Below are 18,308 nucleotides of genomic sequence, written 5' to 3' on the forward strand. Positions count from 1 at the left end.
TGCCTCTTCACTGTGCCTGCAGAGGCCTGTGGGCCCGATGCCACCTGTGTGAACCGGCCAGATGGTCGAGGCTATAACTGTCGCTGTCACCTGGGCCGCTCAGGAATGAGGTGTGAAGAAGGTGAGTGTTCTTTGTGGTGCCTGGGAACATTGTACAAGGCACACTGAGGCTATAGCAAGTCCTGTCAGTAGTGAAATTAATCTAGACAAAGATGATGTTAAAATCCACTGGACACTCTCCTGGAAGCCTGAGTCCCTTCCCTGGGGTTCTCCAAGAGGACTTCTGTTTCCCAGGGATCCTCAACCTGATGGGCAGGGCTGGTCCTGAGACTCTGCCAGGGCAGGGTGATGGTGGAGGCCCTTCCCAGAACTCTGCTATCCCCGAGGCTCCTGGCTAAGCTCTGGCTACTACTGCAGGTGTGACGGTGACCACCCCATCGATGTCTGGTGCTGGCTCCTACCTGGTACTACCCGCTCTCACCAATACGCACCACGAGCTACGCCTGGATGTAGAGTTCAAGCCACTGGAACCCGATGGGATCTTACTGTTCAGTGGGGGCAAGAGTGGGCCTGTGGAAGACTTTGTGTCCCTAGCGATGGTTGGTGGCCACCTGGAGTTCCGCTATGAGTTAGGATCAGGTAAGCCCTAGATGCCATGTGTGACTGAAACTCTGGGTGTCATCTTCTGCACTATCCTTGGGTCACTATGGAGACAAGAGGAGGTAAGTTCAGGAACCAGACCTTTCAGGTCTGTCCTTGAACACATCTCTGTGACTTTAAGGCCACCCTCTAACCACAAAGTCCTCAGAGATTCCTTGAAGCTATGAGAAGTGCCCGGTTAATCATATCCTGGAGCGAGGTAGTGTCAGGATCCTCTGTGACCCAGTGCTACAAATGGTCTCCTCAGGTCTGGCTGTTCTGCGGAGCCTCGAGCCACTGGCCTTAGGACGCTGGCACCGAGTGTCTGCAGAGCGCCTGAACAAGGATGGCAGCCTGCGGGTGGATGGAGGGCGCCCTGTGCTACGCTCTTCGCCAGGGAAGAGCCAGGGCCTCAACCTGCACACCCTACTCTACCTGGGTGGTGTGGAGCCCTCTGTACAGCTGTCCCCAGCCACCAACATGAGTGCTCACTTCCGTGGCTGTGTGGGTGAGGTGAGGAGTGGCCCCCGAGAGGAACAGTGGGAGGGAAGGGGTCCATGTGGGACCACCCGCCACTCCCAGGGCAACTGGAATCATACATTTTCTGATGGGGCAGTTTCGCCAAAACGGGCATAATAGTAACCGCTTTAAAGTCACATTGATGACTGGCTACACGGGACTCAGCATCAAGGCCTCCCTTCCACACTCAGGGCTCCATGTCACTTTTTGTGCCCCTGCCTGACTTCTCTCTATCACATGCTCACTCTGCTGGCACATCCGGGCTTCCACACCCCCCTAGTCCCTTGGTGCCCTTGTGCCCACAGGTGTCTGTGAACGGTAAGCGGTTGGACCTCACCTACAGCTTCTTGGGCAGCCGGGGTGTGGGGCAGTGCTATGACAGCTCCCCGTGCGAGCGCCAGCCCTGCCGGAATGGCGCCACGTGCATGCCTGCAGGCGAATATGAGTTCCAGTGCCTTTGTCAAGATGGCTTCAAAGGTACCAGGGCCAGCCCAGCCAGGGCACAGCAGGGCATGGGACTAGCAGCCCAAGGGTCAGACGGTAACTCAAACCCTGCCCGCCCACCCATCTCTACCTTGGCTTACAGGAGACCTTTGTGAGCATGAGGAGAACCCTTGCCAGCTCCAAGAACCTTGTCTGAATGGTGGCACCTGCCGGGGTACCCGTTGCCTCTGTCTCCCTGGCTTCTCTGGTCCACGCTGCCAACAAGGTACCTGGTAGTTGTGTTGTGCCTTCCTCTGGGGCCAGAGCCAGTTCCTGTCTAGTTCTGTGTCCACCAACTAGAGCCCATCCTTCCCCACAGGCGCTGGATATGGCGTAGTGGAGTCAGACTGGCACCCTGAAGGCAGTGGAGGCAATGGTATGTATCCCTGTGGGCAGCTGGGCAGATGGAGGCCTCGGCTTCTCCTTGGTCTTGGACTCTCAGCCCCATTTCCTCCACCTAGTTATACCTCAGCTTGGGTCCTCAAGGGAAACAAAATCATGAGAAGGACCCATATGGGGACAGACAGGCAGGAACAAAGGGACAGAACCACGTGTGGCTTATTGGCAAGGTGGCCTTGGGCAAGCCTTTGAACCACTGTGATATCAGTTCCCTTCAGTCAGCAAGCATCTAATGTGTACCTATTTGAATAATTTAGGATTCGAATTCTCTGGAATTCCACATATTTAAAAGTAAAAATCTGCAACAGGGCTGGAGAGATGGCTCAGCGGTTAAGGGTGCCTGAGGCTCCTGCAGACACCTGAGCTCAGTTCCCACACCTGCATCAGGCAGCCCATAACCGCCTATGACTCCAGATCTAGGGGATCTGAAAATCTCTAATAACCTCCACAAGACTGATGTGCACATGCGCATGCACACACAAGGAGACACCCACACAGACACACACACACAGAGACACACACACACAGAGACACACACAGAGACACACACATAGACACAGAGAGACACACATACACACAGAGAGACACAGAGAGAGATACACACATACATGCACAGACATAGACACATAAACTTGGGAGGCAGAAGCAGGCGGAGCTCTGAGTTTCAGGCTAGCCTGGTCTACAGAGTCAGTTGCAGGGCAGTCAGGGCTACACAAAGAAACCATGTCACAAAAGCTATAAACAAATAGATAAATAAATAATGATAAAGAAATAAGAATATATAAATCCTTTAAAAATTCTTATTTTATGTGTATGCACGTCTTGCCTGCATTCGTGTCTGTGTGGGCATGCCTGGTGCCTCTGTGGGTGTCAGGAACTGAACCCAAGTTCTCTAGAGCAAGTGCTCTTCCACTGGGCCATCTCTCCAGTCCACAAACTAAAAAGTAAAATTAAAAAAAAAATGGCAGAGTGTTTAAAAGTGCGCATTACCCTTTCAGAGGACCCAGGCTCAGTTCGCAGCAGGCACATGGTAACTAGCCTGTAACCCTGGTGCCGGGGAATCGCATGCCCTCTCTGACTTCTGTAGGCACCAGGTACACGTGTAGTGCACAGACACGCTGGCAAAGCAGTCATCAACAGAAAATCAAATACATCCCGAGTGGTGGGAGGAAGAGAAGGAAAGGGAAGTGCAGCAAGCCCCTCCCCCACCCCCTTTTTAAGTAAAAATGTGTGAAATGAGATGGCTTAGCAGGTAAAAAGCGCTTGCTGTGTACACCTGATGACCTGAGTTTAATCACTGAAACCCACTCTGGAAGGAGAAAGATGACCCCCACATCCCCACATATACATACATACACACACATACACACACACACACACACACACACACACACACACACACACACACACACAAAGAGCATGCCCCCACTCACATGCACATCATCTACACACCACAAGGATGATTAGCTATGAGTAACAACACAATGCACTTTGAGATTCACACTCCCTGTCTCTCACACTCCCTGTCTCTCACACTCTCTGTCTCTCACACTCCCTGTCTCCCACAGATGCCCCTGGGCAATACGGAGCCTACTTTCACGACAATGGCTTCCTAGCCCTCCCTGGCAACAGCTTCTCTAGGAGGTAAGATGGGTGTTAGTTGACTCTCTGGGCCCAGCAGAGTTAGCAGGGCTCTGAGACACAGACTTCCCCCACCCACTGCTTCCTGCTCCCTCTTCCTAGCCTGCCTGAAGTACCTGAGACCATCGAATTCGAGGTTCGGACCAGCACAGCCAATGGCCTCTTGCTCTGGCAGGGTGTGGTAAGTGGACATCCTCCTGGGGGTCCTGGGGCTTCTGGGGTTGGAAACGGACCTCCTGGTCAGGGCAGTGTAGAGAGAGGAAGGTTGAGGCCGCAGCCCTCAGGGTCTCAGCACTCCAGTGTGGGACCTTGGACACCCCATGTTTCCTTGGCAGGTGAAAGAGTCCAGCCGCAGCAAAGACTTCATTAGCCTTGGACTACAGGATGGCCATCTTGTCTTCAAGTGAGTGCCAGCACCTCCAGCCCCCTCTTCCAACTCTGGCTTCTCCTGTGGGAAGCTGCAGGTCCAGGTGCCCCAGCACACCCTAGTATCCTCTGTATCTTCATCTCACCCCAAAACCTTTATGGATCTGTTACTCCAGCTACCAACTGGGCAGTGGGGAAGCCCGCCTTGTCTCTGAAGACCCCATCAATGACGGCGAGTGGCATCGAGTGACGGCACTGCGGTAAGGAGTCCAGCCAGGCACCAGGGGAAGGGACCAGAGGTGGGATAGCATCAGGAGCACATACCTCCCCTCCCCCCAGGCTTGGGGCAAGGCAGAGGCTTTGAGATCTGAGGGACAGAATAAGTAACTCATGTGGGAAGACACCTTGCTAGCAAGCAGAGCCCCTGGCTATTCAGAGCTCTACCAGTATCCAGGTCGTGGTTCACACTTGTGATCCCCAGCCTTTGGGAGGTGGAGGCAAGAAGGTTCTGAGTTTGAACCGAGCCTTGGCTTCTTCTTCTTTTTTTTTTTTTAAGATTTATTCATTTATTATATATTAGAGTACACTGTAGCTGTCTTCAGACACACCAGAAGAGGGTATCGGATCTCTTTACAGATGGTTGTGAGCCACCATGTGGTTGCTGGGAATTGAACTCAGGACCTCTGGAATAGTAGTTGGGTGCTCTTAACCACTGAGCCATCTCTCCAGCCCCCAGCCTTGGCTTCTTAAAGAGGGGAAACCTGAGGATAGGCCTCAGAAGGTGGCTATGTGTGGCCAGTAGGAGAATAGAGAAGTGAGAGCAAGCAGGGGCCAGACTTGCCTATTGGGAGTCTCAGTGACAAGGGGAGGATGGGAATTCAGGGCAAGGGACCTGACCCTGTCACACCGGCAGAGAGGGCCAGAGAGGCTCCATCCAAGTAGACGGTGAGGAGCTGGTCATCGGCCGGTCCCCGGGTCCTAATGTGGCCGTCAACACCAAGGACATCATCTATATTGGTGAGTGCCCGGCAGGCGGTCGGGGAGGGGATGGCAGCTTTCAGGGCTACAGCCTGGCTTCCTCGTCTCTCAGTTCCACCAATGACCTACAATGATCCTCTTCCTGCCACAGGTGGTGCCCCAGATGTGGCCACACTGACCAGGGGCAAGTTCTCCTCTGGGATCACAGGCTGTCTCAAGAATCTGGTGCTGCACTCAGCCCGGCCTGGAGCCCCACCCCCACAGCCCCTGGACCTGCAGCATCGTGCCCAGGCAGGGGCCAACACACGTCCTTGCCCCTCATAGGCAGCTGCCTGCCTCCCACGGACTCCTGGGCAGCACCCAGCCTGACAGTGCCGAGTATATTATTATTAATATTATTATGACTTTTTATAAGAGACTGAGGCAGTGCCACGCTTTGCTGCTACCACCCTGGGCTGGACTGGAGGGTGGGCGTGCCAGCTCCCACACACGCGTGGGCAGAGCCCCGAGGCTGGTGGGCAGGACAAGGGGACTGGAAGAGGTTTCCTCAGAAGGCTCCTGGGACTTGGAGTCAGGCATCGCGGCCGGTAGGGCTCAGAACCGTTCCCACTCCCTTCCCTGCTTCAGAATCTGGGCTGGGCTGCTCACTTCAGCAGTTCATGTGGCCAGTCCTCATTGCTGTGAGCGCCAACCTCGGTTATCACCCCATACCTCGCTGTCAAACTGAATGAGGGGGGTGTGGCGATGGCCCGAGCCACTGTTCTGGGAGCAGAAGGCAGCTCACCCCATCCCCCAAACCCCACTGGCCACATAACATCCCAGCCTCCTCCACACCCACCTAGCCAGAGGTTTCCAGTCCCTGGCAGTCTCCCCTCCCACCCAGCCCTCCTCCACCTGCATTCCCCCACCCCCACCCCACACATACACAGCCCAGGGCCCTGCCCTCAGGAGCTGCAAGGGAGACCAACTCTTTCCCAGAACTGCTAGGCAGAGCCCAGCTATGAGGTCCCACCATACCAGGCCACACTCCCCACTCTTCTGGAGGTGAAGGCCCAGGGCGTGGGGGAGCAGGAATCAGGAACACCAGTGGCTTGGTGGGGACAGCTGAGATGTCAGCTTGGGAAGGTGAGGAAGAATGATGATAGCCCTGCCCATCTGGGAGCCTGAGGAGCCCAAGTAAGGGGTCAGCAGGCCCAGACTCTGGCTCTTGGGTCCTGGGGGAACCCCCTGTGGTCTTTATCTGATTTTTTTTCTTAATAAACGGTGCTATCCCTGCTAGAGGTCTCCTGTCTCAATGACAAGGGATTCACTCAGTACTGGTGGGGGAACGGTAAGGCAGGGGAGTGTTTCTGAGATCTGGAAGAGAGAAGGCCCCAGTTCCTACCCTAGACACCCTTCCCCCATCCAGTACAATGACCCACCTCTACCCATAGGACCTGTGTTCTCTCTGTCATGCCTCAGAAGCAGATGGACAGATTACCTTCCCACGAATCAAGCTTTATTGAATCACAAATAAATTTACATAACCTACATCAATATCACTCATAGATGCTAAGTCGATATTGTTTTGATAAGTCACGTCAATATCATTGGCTACGACTTCCCTCGCAGACATGGCCCTTGGCAGTCTCAGATCCTCTCCTTCCAATCCTAGTGACTAGTGGTAATTCTCAGACGTTTCGGGACGCTTCTCGCTGCCTCGTGTATCTCTGGGTATATAGGCATGTGCTGTATTACAAAGCGACTACAGAAGGTTTGAAGAGGCCCCAGTGAAGGCAGTGGCTGAGATGCAGAGAGGCCCCACTGCAGTTAAGAGTTTAACGGCCCAGTTAGCATTGCCAACCACCACAGAGCTGGGTCCTAGGAGTTTGCAGCTCAAACAAGACAAGCAGGGGATCCTGCTGCACTGAGAGCCCCATATCTGTCCTAAATGTGTCACCCTTCCATCCAGGACACCAGCCTCTGGTGGCCACTGTAGCCTGCATTAGGTGTCCTTCCTTGTATCTGATCCAGGGCATTCAGTGGCCTGATGTATTTTTAGGTCTCTGGTCTTTCATTTTTCTTTTTGTTTTTCCCACCATATTGTGTACCTACTACCGAGGAACCCAGAAAAGACTAGGGTGTTGGCTCCCCTGGAACTAGAATAATAGACAGTTGTGAGCTGCCATGTGGGTGCTGAGAGCTGAATCTGGGTCCTTGGAGGAGCGGCCAGTATTCTTAAGCACTTGCCATCTCTCCTGGTTTGGTTTGGTTGGGGATTTTTTTGTTTTTGTTTTTGTTTTTTTGTGACAGGGTTTCTCTTTGTTGTCATGGCTGTCCTAGAACTCGATATGTAGACCAGGCTTGCCTGATCCTTCTGCTTTCTGCAGCCTTTACCTCATTTGGGAAACAGGACATGGCCCATTTCTCAGAGAGGCAGACTGACGTTCAAAGAACTGAGTGACCTCTTCCAAGTCAGCTAGCTAACAGAGCTTAAAACCCAGGCCTGTCAGACCCCAGATAACTACAGCCCCCTAACGATGATCTCCCTGGTTCTGGAAGGCCGGCCAGCTCAGCCACAGACCTCCAGGAGCCACCCGGCCAGGGCATTGGTGACAAACATTACAAGCTGCACAACACCTGAGGCGAAGCCTGTGGGCATCTGGGTGCCAGGCCAGCCAACCCAGGCAGCAGCAGCACCAAAGAAGGCCAGTGCAGGTCAGCAGTATCGAGGAGGCCAGAGCTACCCACCAGAGCCAGGGACCTGTGGGAAGAATGAGAATCCAGTCAGCATCTACTGGGCCTAGTGTCCTGTTACCATGTAGATGAGACCGGTGTGTGTGTGTGTGTGTGTGTGTGTGTGTGTGTGTGTGTGTGAGAGAGAGAGAGAGAGAGAGAGAGAGAGAGAGAGAGAGAGAGAGAGAGGAGAACGACCACGGCATAATTTATAGTTGAATGAAGGCATGTATACCACAGCATATACGTGGAAGACAGGGCAAATTCATGGAGTCTGTTCTCTCCCTCCTTTACCTGGGTAACATCGAAGTCAGGCTACCTAGTTCACTCTGCAAGTGCCTTTACCAACCAAGCTTTCCTGTCAGCCCCAACCCCATCTCCCTTTTTGCAGTTCTTACTGTGTGTCATGTGTCTGTCTGGGGTGTGCTTGTGTGTGGGTTGTTTATTTGTTTTGTTCGTTGAGACAGGTTTTCTCTGTGTAGCCCTGGCCGTCCTGGAACTCACTCTGTAGACCAAGCTGGCCTCAAACTAGGCAATCCACCGGTCCCTGCTTCTGGAGTGCCGGGGTTAAAGGTGTGCACCACCGCTGCCCAGCTTGTGTTTTTATACATGTTCTCATGTGTGTACATATACATGTGTGACTTTGATTGTGGAGGCTGACATCAGGAAGCCTTTTAAAAAAAAAAGATTTGGTTTACTTTTAATTATGTGTATGTGTGGGCATGTGCGTGGGAGTACAGGTGTCCTCGGACACCAGAGGCATCAGATCCCTGTGGGGCTGGGGTTACAAGTAGTTGTAAGCTACCCAACTTGGGTCTTAACAACCAAATTCAAATCCTCTGCAAAAGTAGTATGAACCCAAGGCTTGTCTGTTGGGCTAGACTGACTTCCCCAGTGCTGGGGTTACAGCTCACCCCACAGAGCCTGGCTTTTTACAAAGGTGGTGGGACCCAAGCATTTTCCTGACTGACCCAGGTGGGACTTTGGTAGAAGAATGTAAGGGGATTTTCCGCCAAGTGCCATCTACCTTCCAACACTTCTTGTGTGACAGGCACCAGACCTGCCGGAGAAGTCTGCTTAGCTGCAGAACCAAGAGCCACGAGGAGAGTCAGAGGCTTGGAACTGTCATTTTCCATTGTCGTGGTCTCCTTGGGCATCAGAGAGGGACCTGTGAGCAGTAACAGCACACTGAGAGCTTTAGGGGACACTGCAGTGTCCTTTACTCCCCAAGAGGGTTCTCTGTGCTCCTCACTACTGGAAGGGAAATGAGGGATAAAGAGTGGATAAAACGGGGTTGGGGATTTAGCTCAGCGGTAGAGCACTTGCCTAGCAAGCGCAAGGCCCTGGGTTCGGTCCCCAGCTCTGAAAAAAAGAAAAAAAAAAAGAGTGGATAAAACATCTGGCTAAGGTCACACTGCCGGAAGTGAGGTCCTGCCTACCCAGCAGGCTGGTAAGTGGAGCTGCTGCTTCTCAAGACGTGGGACAGAGCAGTCTGGAGTGAGCAGTCTCTGAGCAGTGTGTCGCCCTGAGCAGAACACTTAACTGTAGTACTTGCAGGTGAGTGGTCTGCCAGGTTAGCTGTGATGACCCCGCACCCCACCCAGAACAGAACCAAGGAGTCATGAAGTCTGTTATTCTGATCAGTTAACTATTGTTTCTCAAGCATCTGCCATAACCCAGAGGTTGCCATAGGGATTGGAAATGAATACAGGTCCTCGGGTCCTGTGGAGCATCTCTTCCAAGGTCTCAGGGCACAGGCCGGGCTGGACCCTCCTCCGCTGCACTGGCTCTCATACTCTCGCTCTCTAAAATGAGCATTGCTGTGGTCACGCTCCCTCCTGCTGCGTGTCACCTCCCTACCCAGGCCTCTGTCCTGTTCAAATGGGGTCCAAGTGATTCCCTATCACTGACCTCCGCAGCTGGCTGGGGGACGGGAGTCCTGGTCACTGCCATCACCACAGTTGTCCATGTTCCAGTTATCACAGAGTAGGCTCCGGGGCACACATCTACCATTCCGACAGCGGAAGTAGATGCCACAAGGACCTGGGGTAGAAAAGGGAAGCCGGGAGTAAGGATCCTAGACTAGATCCTATGACGGTGTGGTCCCATGGTGAGAGAATTGGGGAGAAGGACAAGGCTGCTTGCTGTCAGCATGTTCACGGAATGTGGATGGTTCTTGCCTGGAGAGGTGACAGTACAATCTTTAGGGCAGTCAACACAGTGACGACACAGTTGTGGTGCTGGTGGCCATGGTGGCTTAGTGGCCAACACTGAATTCATAAAATAGGTAGCCCAGGATGTCCTTGAACTTGTTGTGCTGATGATCCCTGACCGCTGGTCCTATCCCCTCTGCCTCCCTGCTGCTGTGATGGCAGGTGTGAGCCACTATGTCCAATTTATGCAATGCTGGGGACCAACTCAGGGCCTTCTTTGAGCTAGGCAAGCCACACCCCAACACTTCTAATTTAGTATTTTTAAGTTATTTCTTTATTTCAAGACAGGGTCTGGGCTGGAGAGATGACTCAGTGGTTAAGAACACTGACTGCTCTTCCAGAGGTCCTGAGTTCAAACCCCAGCAACCACATAGTGGCTCACAACCATCTGTAATGAGATCTGATGCCCTCTTCTGGTGTATAGGTGTACATGCAGGCAGAATGCTGTATACATAATAAATCTTTTTTTTTTTTTCTTTTTTTCTGAGCTGGGGACCGAACCCAGGGCCTTGCGCTTGCTAGGCAACCGCTCTACCACTGAGCTAAATCCCCAACCCCATAATAAATCTTTAAAAAAGGAAAAGAGGGGGTTGGGGATTTAGCTCAGCGGTAGAGCGCTTGCCTAGGAAGCGCAAGGCCCTGGGTTCGGTCCCCAGCTCCAGAAAAAAAGAACCAAAAAAAAAAAAAAAAAAAAGAGGGGTTGGGGAGGGGTTGGGGATTTAGCTCAGTGGTAGAGCGCTTGCCTAGCAAGCGCAAGGCCCTGGGTTCATCCCCAGCTCCAAAAAAAAAAGAAAAGAAAAAAAAAAAAAGGAAAGAGAAGAAACAGAACCAAGGGGCTGGAAAGATGGCTCAGCGGTTAAGAGCATTAGAGCATCAGAGGTCCTGAGTTCAAGTCCCAGCAATCACAGGGTGGCTCACAACCATCTGTAATGAGATCCAATGGCCTCTTCTGGTGTGTCTGAGGACAGCTACGGTGTACTCAGATAAATAAATAAATCTTTAAAAAAAAAAGAAAGAAAGAAAGAGAGAAAGAAAGAGAGAGAGCGAGAGATAGAACCAAGAAACAAATCTGAAAATGCTGTCAACAGAGTTGCAGAGAGGCCTGGGGTGAGCTGGCAGCCAGAGAGGGCCCAGAGAGGACCCCGCCTTGCCTAAGTGAGTTTTAGGGGAGAGTCCTAAGCTGAGGCCTTCTGCGAACCTGACAGGTTGGCCCAGGAGAGAATAGCGAGTGTGTGAGGGGTATGTACCAGCCTGGGTTCAATGGTGAGGTATGGGTAAAGTTTGAGTGTGAACAGGTGTCCTGTGTGAACCTCGTCCAAGTGTACCTTGAGAGAAGGAGGCAGGATTTGTAGATCTAGTTCATTCCTCACTGGTCCCCCAACCATGTCCCCATCACCCACTGTTTCCCAATATTCCCCTTTCCTGTCCTCTCCTGCTCTATCCCTCCTCGCCTCCCCCTAGTCATTAGCCCCAACCCACCCAGGCGGAAAGAGGTGACCTCGCCCAAAAAGTCCACCCGGGGTTGGCGGCCCCTGGTGACCAGGCGCAAGCCAAGCCAGGGCCCTGAGGACATGAATGGGGCTGGGATGGTCAGGCCACAGATCGGGGGTCCCAGGGCCCGGGGCGCCTCCTGCGGGCCGTCGTAGAATTGCAAGTAGGAGCCCGGTGCGCACGGGTCGCGGGAGGATGCTTTGGCGGTTGGTGTGGCCACAGTGGTCTGGGTGGCTGCGGTAGTCCGGGTGGCCGAGGACAGGCTGTAAACCAGGAAGAAGCGAAACTGGAAGCGCATCCTGTCTTCAGGGGCCGCAGCGCGCAGCCACAGCGTGCAGTCAGTGTCTGGAGTCACGAAGTAGAACTTGCGCGAAGTCGAGTGCGAGCGCAGCTGCAGCCCGTCCCCCTGCCACGTCTGTCCGCACAGGTCCGTCAGATCCGCTGCGGGAAGAGTGCAGGGACCGGGTCATGCCGGATCACCCTGCCATCCCGGACCCGCCCTCTCTGGGTGATCCAGGAAGTCGCGCATCCTCTATAAGCCTCATCGGCAAAACAAGGATAAATTTTAGTGAGCACATTATGACTTCAAAGTCGCAATTCCTAACTTTAAATCTCTGGACTTCAGCTCCTAGGGTGGCATCAGCCTGTAAAAACCAATATTCTGGAGGACAGGAAGAAGCATGATAATTCAAGGCCTGGGTTATAAATCCAGTCCATGTCTCAAAAGGGAACACTATAATAAAATAATCAGGCCTGGCTATGCTCACGTTTAATCCCTGGACCTGGGAGGCAGAGGCATACGGCTCTCTGTGAATTCAAGGCCAGCTCTGGTCTTTAGAGTGGATTCCAGGACTGCCAGGACTACAAAATGAGACTCTGTCTCAAAAATGTCAGAAGTGGGAGGGACAGGGACAGAGATAGACAGAGAGAGAGAGGGAGAGAAATATAAAGTAAATAAGGTTTTCAGGTGTTGCATACCTCTGGTCCCAACATGGGGGGGGAGGGGGGTTGGGGGAGAGGGGGGAGGGGGAAGGCAGGAGGATTAGGCCACTCTCAGCTACACTGCAAGTTCAAGGCCAGTCGGGGAATGATGATGTACACTCAGTGTTATTTCCGAGGCAGCTGCAGAATCCGCAGACCGCTTTAAGATCAGATAATTCCCCAAGGATTACTGTGTTCACTACAGGAAGGAGGAACAGAAACAGTCAAAGGGTCAGATGTAGCGAGCAGAAGAACAAATGTCTCCTGTCAAATTGGGTCTTGTGGTCAAGATAAAAAACAAATGTTACTTTCCCAAGTATTTTGTAAGCTGGGATTGCAACAAAAATCTCCTGGACATTTAAGCTTCCCACTCTGCTCAGAATGTAATGAATTACTAAAGTGTCAGCCGCCTCCCCTACCTCTGACTTATAAAAGACCTATAAGGAGAGGTCGGCTGGGAGTTTCTAAGGAATAGTTATCCTTTAAAGAAAGGGGGTGGGGCTGGAGAGATGGCTCAGCGGTTAAGAGCATTCACGGCTCTTCCAGAGGTCCTGGGTTCAATTCCCAGCAACCACATGGTGGCTCACAACCATCTGTGATGGGATCTGATGCCCTCTTCTGGTGTGTCTGAAGACAGCAAGACAGCTACAGTGTACTCATTTAAAAAGGGGGAGGGGGACTGTTGGTGGTGGCCCATGCCTTTAATCCCAGCACTGGGGAGGCAGAAGAGTCAGATCTCTATGGGGTCACCCTGGTTTCAATTCTAGGATGGGACAGTCAAGACTATATAAAGAAACCCTGTCTTGCAAAACGAACAGGGCTGGAGAGATGGCTCAGTGGTTAAGAGCACTGACTGTTCTTCTAGAGGTCCTGAGTTCAATTCCCAGCAATTACATGGTGGCTCACAGGTGTGTCTGAAGACAGCGACAGTGAACCCACATACATGAGGTAAATAAATCTTTTAAAAAAGAAAAGAAAAACAAACAAAAAGAAAAGTATAGTGACACACACATTTAATTTCAGAACTCAGAAGACAGAGGCAGGAGGATCTCCCAAAGTTTGAGACCATCTACACTGCATATCAAGGCCTTAATCACTCAACATATAAACAATAGTAGATGGTGATGATGATGGTGATGATGATGGTGATGATGATGGTGATGATGGTGGTGATGATGACGACAGCCAAGCAGGAGTAACTGGGGGACAGTCCTATAATCCCACCTAAAAAAGATTAAAAAACACAAGGCCTGCCTGAGCTGTAGCGTGTGTTGAAGGCCAGCCTTTTTAATGTTTTTAATTTAATTTTTTTCAAGACAGGGTTTCTTTGTGTAGCCTTGACTGTCTTGGAAGTCACTCTGTAGACCAGGTTGGCCTGGAAAATCAGAGATCTGCCTGCCTCTGCCTCTGAGATCAAAGGTGCACACTACCACCGCCAAGCTGGTGCTTTCTCTTAAAGATTGAGCAGGCAGGGGATGTGGCTCAGAGACAGAGTGTGCATCTGACCCGTGTGAGACTGCAGGTACAGCATCCAGTATTGTAAAAATAAAAGGTGAGAAGCTCCTTTTCCTGCCAGCTTCTAACAGTCTTGACACAGAGGGTGACAGACGCCAGGAGCCGCAGCAGCCTTCTTGCAAGGATGGGGTTATGACACGATTTAACTGCAGGAGTAACCATCCCTGGAATCACTTTTGGCTATCGTTAAAGGTAAAATAAATAAAGTCCTAGATTTCACAAACACTATTTACTTTGATATCTGTTCCATTTGTTTGCTCCTCGTTTGAGATGGAAATTCATGTCCTTCTGGCTGGCCTCAAACTTGCAGAGATCCCCTGCCTAAGAGTCCTGAGGAATGAGGGGGCATGGGCCACCACTCCCCAACTCTAAGTTTTGTTTTTGTTTTGTTTTTAAATGGTGCTGGGAATAGAACCAAGGGCCTTACACATCTTACGAAAATGATCAGGTTGGGGATTTAGCTCAGTGGTAGAGCGCTTGCCTAGCAAGCGCAAGGTCCTGGGTTCGGTCCCCAGCTCAAAAAAACAAAAAAAAACTTTAGAAAAAAAAAAAAAGAAAGAAAATTCTCTAACACTGAGCTGCACCCTTGGCCTGTTGAATACAGGAGAAAACAGCAGAGTGGAAGCAATGATATCAAAGGTGGAATGTAGGAATGCCTAATGCAAACTGTCTGCACACAGCCCCAGACCCAAGGGCTACCCCGCCCACCCCCAGTTCCCTTCCTCTGACTCTCTTGGTTCTCCAGCCTTCTAGAAGGGGTTGGAATAGATTCAAGAATACTAATGTGTGCTACCTGGAAAGAGCCTGGGAACCAGGGTCTCAGGTGTGCCCTTTCCAGCACCTTCCTACTCACCGGTTCCTAAGGCAGACACGGTCAAGGCAGTAGTGCCCAGCAGGAGCAGCCTTTGGGGCAGCAGCCGAAGAAAAGCCATCCTGGATCTGTGTCCAGCAGGGGGCAGACCTGCGCAACCTCCTTCGGGGTCTTTGCGGAGACAGGGGCGCGGGCCCTGACAGCTCCAGGAAGCGAACAGGGCACAAGCGGGCAGAGAGGCTCCTCAGGTCTCCACACTGTGTTCTGGGCTCACCCTCTCAGGTCTTCCTCCTTTGAATCAGAATTGCGTCTAAGGGTTACCATGGAGATTTGGGGCCCTAAGCTGGAGAAGACCAGGATGTCTGCTCATCCTCTGCCAGACAGGAAGCAGGAGACTCAGATTCAGCTTAGCTGCAGGGAGGCCTAGAAGGGAGGCCTCTGCTCTCCATGGACCGCTGCTTTCCTAGAAAGATGAGGAGACCGAGCTTGAGAGAGGCCCAGGATACCAAAGGAACCTATCTGAGGACCTAAAGAAGCAGTAAGGGATGGCATATGACACCGGGAGTTGTTTCAGTTCCTAACCAAGGGTTCCGGACCCGGGGTCTTTGCATTCACAGTGGTCAAGGGCCCATAGCTGCCTATGACTAGCTATGTTAGGTTATCCCATCTTGACTCACATTTAACCTCTTCAGATTGCCCTTGTCCAACCGCTTCTAAACTTGACCGAGCTCCCAACCAATAACTCAATCATATCTCTCTGAATGTATCTTCTCGTGATTGATTTTCATGTGGAGGTGGTTTGAATATGGTTGGCCTATGGAAAGCGGCACTATTAGGAAGGTGTGGCCTTGTGGAAAGAAACATGTCACTGTGTAGGCTGGGAAACTCTGAGGTTTCCTAGTATTCAGTCAAGCTCTGCCCATTGTGGGAGATGGTCCCCTTCTGCTGCCTGTGGATCAAGGACCAAGATGTAAAACTCTCGGCTCCTCCAGCACCAAGTCTGCCTGCCTGCTGCCATGCTCCCCACCATGACAATGGACTGAACCTCTGAAACTGTAAGCCAGCCCCCAACTAAACCTTTGCCTTCTGAACAGTTGTCTTGGTCTCTGTAGGCAATAGGACCCTATCTAAAATGCATGTGTATGTGTTTTTGGATAGAGTCTGATGCAATCCAGGCTGGCCTCAAACTTGATATGACACAGTCAAGAATGAACTTGAATTTCTGATCCTTAGGCCTCTACCTCCCAAGCGCAAGGATTAGTACTGTGTGTGAAAACAGTTGCTCACTCTGGGAACAAGTGGATGTATTGCTAAAAGGTGTTGACAGAGAATTAAAGGGTTAACAATCACAACAACCCTGAAGACAGGGCCTGAAGTGTTCCCAGCTTTTGTGACTGGTGACAACCTTTCATATCTCTAGTGACTCCCCACCCCCACCCCCAGCCCCAGTCCCCTGTATTTGCTGGTGCTGGGGACCTACAAGTTAAGCATTTGGTATACCTGGAGCTACAGTGTAGCTCTCCCCAGTGACGATACTAGGCCAGGTAATAGGGGTACGCCTGTCACCCACTCTGTCAGACATAGTTATTATCCCTATGAGCCCACAGAGCAGGTGCACTTACACGTTTCCTTTAAATGATGAGAATTTTGGCCCTGGAAAGATGGCTCAGTGGTGAATGGTGCTGGATGCTCTTACAGAGGACTCCAAATTCACCTCCCAGCATTCACAATGCTGGGCAGTTCACAACTGCCTGAAACTCTGGTTTCAGGAGTTTTTTTTTTTTTTTTTTTTTTATTAACTTGAGTATTTCTTATATACATTTCGAGTGTTATCCCTTTCCCGGTTTCCAGGCAAACATCCCCCTCTCCCCTCCCCTCAGGAGATCTTATGGTCTCTTCCAGCCTTGGACAACATCTACACACATGTGCACATTCCCATACATACATGTACATAATAAAATAAATAAATCTAAGTAAATAAATGGTGAGGAATTTGAGCCCAGATAAGGTTAGTAAAGCAGTGTTGGGTGGAGTATTATTTGGGCCACATATCCTGACTCAAGTGATTTTTTTTAAATATATATGAGTACACTGTAGCTGCCCTCAGACACAGCAGAAGAGGGCATCGGATCCCATTACAGATGGTTGTGAGCCACCATGTGGTTGCTGGGAATTGAACTCAGGACCTCTGGAAGAGCAGTCGCTGCTCCTAACCATTGAGCCATCTTTCCAGTGGCCCTTGCACCACATTTCCCGATTTATTTATTATATATAAGTACACTGTAGCTGTTTTCTGTCTGAAGACACCAGCAGAGGGCATCAGATCCCATTACAGATGGTTGTGAGCCACCATGTGGTTGCTGGGATTTGAACTCAGGATCTCTGAAAGAGCAGTCAGTGCTCTTAACCACTGAGCCATCTCCCCAGCCCTTGCACAATGGTCTTAACCTTTAGTCTCTCACGTCTCTTTTGTACAAAATGGGGACAATACTAAAATATCTTATTGGGTTATTGGGAAATTTCATGTTAAGTTAACAATGTAAATTTAGTTTTCAAGGTGAGTGTGGTTGTGCACACCTTTCATTCCAGTGCTCAGGAGGCAGAGGCAGGTGGATCTCTGAGTTTGAGGCCAGCCTGGTCTACAAACCAAATTCCAGGACAGCCAGGGCAACAGAGAGAAACCGTGTCTTGGGGGAAAAAAATCACTTTTCAATATCATAAACTTCCATTTTAGGCACTGGAGAAAATTCAAGGAATGAAATAGCTAATTTATTTTGTGATAAGTAGTAAGGTAAAAAAAATATTATACAGGGGCTGGACTGATGGCTCAGCAGTTAAGAGCACTGACTGCTCTTCCAGAGGTCCTGAGTTCAAATCCCAGCAACTACATAGTGACTCACGACCTTCTGTAATGGGATCCGATGCCCTCTTCTGGTGTGTCTGAAGAGAGCCACAGTGTACTCACATACATAAAATAAATAAATAAGTCTTTAAAAAATATACTATACAAGGACGTCAACAGACAGGACATTTCAGAAAGTCGTTGATATCTTGTCAGGACAGCTAGGGAAGGCCTCCCTAAGAAGTGCTTTTGAGTACAGACCTGAAAAAAAAATGGGAGGGAATGTTGCTGTAAGGTGGCTTAGTGAGTAAATGAACCTGCAAAACAAGACTGACAACCTGAGTTGAGCCCCAGTATCCCCACTAAGGCAGTTGGATGTGGTCATGCACATGTGCAATTCTGGCATTCCTACCGTGAGACAGAGATGAGGCAGGAGAAGCCCTCAGAAGTTTCTGGGCCTTTCAGTAGTCTGATAGGCAAAGAGAGAGGTCACAAATGTTCCTTTAGAATGCATTCATTTCAGGAGGGTATATTCTAGCACTGGGGAGACAGAAATAGGCAGATCTCTGTTAATCTGAGGACAGCCTAGTCTGCATATACATGGGTATAATGAATACACACACACACACACACACACACACACACACACATCTATGCCCTCTTCTGGTGTATCTGAAGACAGCGACAGTGTACTCATATACATAAAATAAATAAA

At 50.9% G+C, this 18,308-nt stretch overlaps 2 protein-coding genes across 4 annotated transcripts in view; one reads left to right on the plus strand and one right to left on the minus strand.

Moving 5' to 3' along the window:
• The window catches only part of Hspg2 (heparan sulfate proteoglycan 2), a 101,161-nt gene extending 94,858 nt beyond the window's left edge, over window positions 1–6,303 (plus strand). For 2 of the 3 annotated variants that reach the window (XM_087549397.1, XM_087549396.1), the window contains 12 exons: window positions 23–121; window positions 418–639; window positions 908–1,152; window positions 1,464–1,635; window positions 1,745–1,867; window positions 1,961–2,017; window positions 3,609–3,684; window positions 3,784–3,862; window positions 4,017–4,084; window positions 4,224–4,307; window positions 4,961–5,064; window positions 5,177–6,303. In XM_087549397.1, the coding sequence (XP_087405523.1) occupies window positions 23–121; window positions 418–639; window positions 908–1,152; window positions 1,464–1,635; window positions 1,745–1,867; window positions 1,961–2,017; window positions 3,609–3,684; window positions 3,784–3,862; window positions 4,017–4,084; window positions 4,224–4,307; window positions 4,961–5,064; window positions 5,177–5,349 (1,502 nt within the window). In that variant the 3' untranslated portion in view covers window positions 5,350–6,303. 3 annotated transcript variants of the gene reach the window in all.
• A 206-nt stretch (window positions 6,304–6,509) lies between these two features.
• Ldlrad2 (low density lipoprotein receptor class A domain containing 2) lies at window positions 6,510–15,017 on the minus strand. The gene is given in 5 exon segments (NM_001431233.1): window positions 6,510–7,768; window positions 8,768–8,908; window positions 9,652–9,783; window positions 11,433–11,885; window positions 14,794–15,017. Coding segments are annotated over 5 exon segments (1,035 nt in total). The 5' UTR covers window positions 14,873–15,017; the 3' UTR covers window positions 6,510–7,538.
• Window positions 15,018–18,308: the final 3,291 nt, after the last annotated feature.

This window comes from Rattus norvegicus, chromosome 5, assembly GCF_021556685.1.
Source record: "Rattus norvegicus strain SHRSP/BbbUtx chromosome 5, alternate assembly SHRSP_T2T, whole genome shotgun sequence".
In the NCBI taxonomy this organism is placed as follows: Eukaryota; Metazoa; Chordata; class Mammalia; order Rodentia; family Muridae; genus Rattus; species Rattus norvegicus.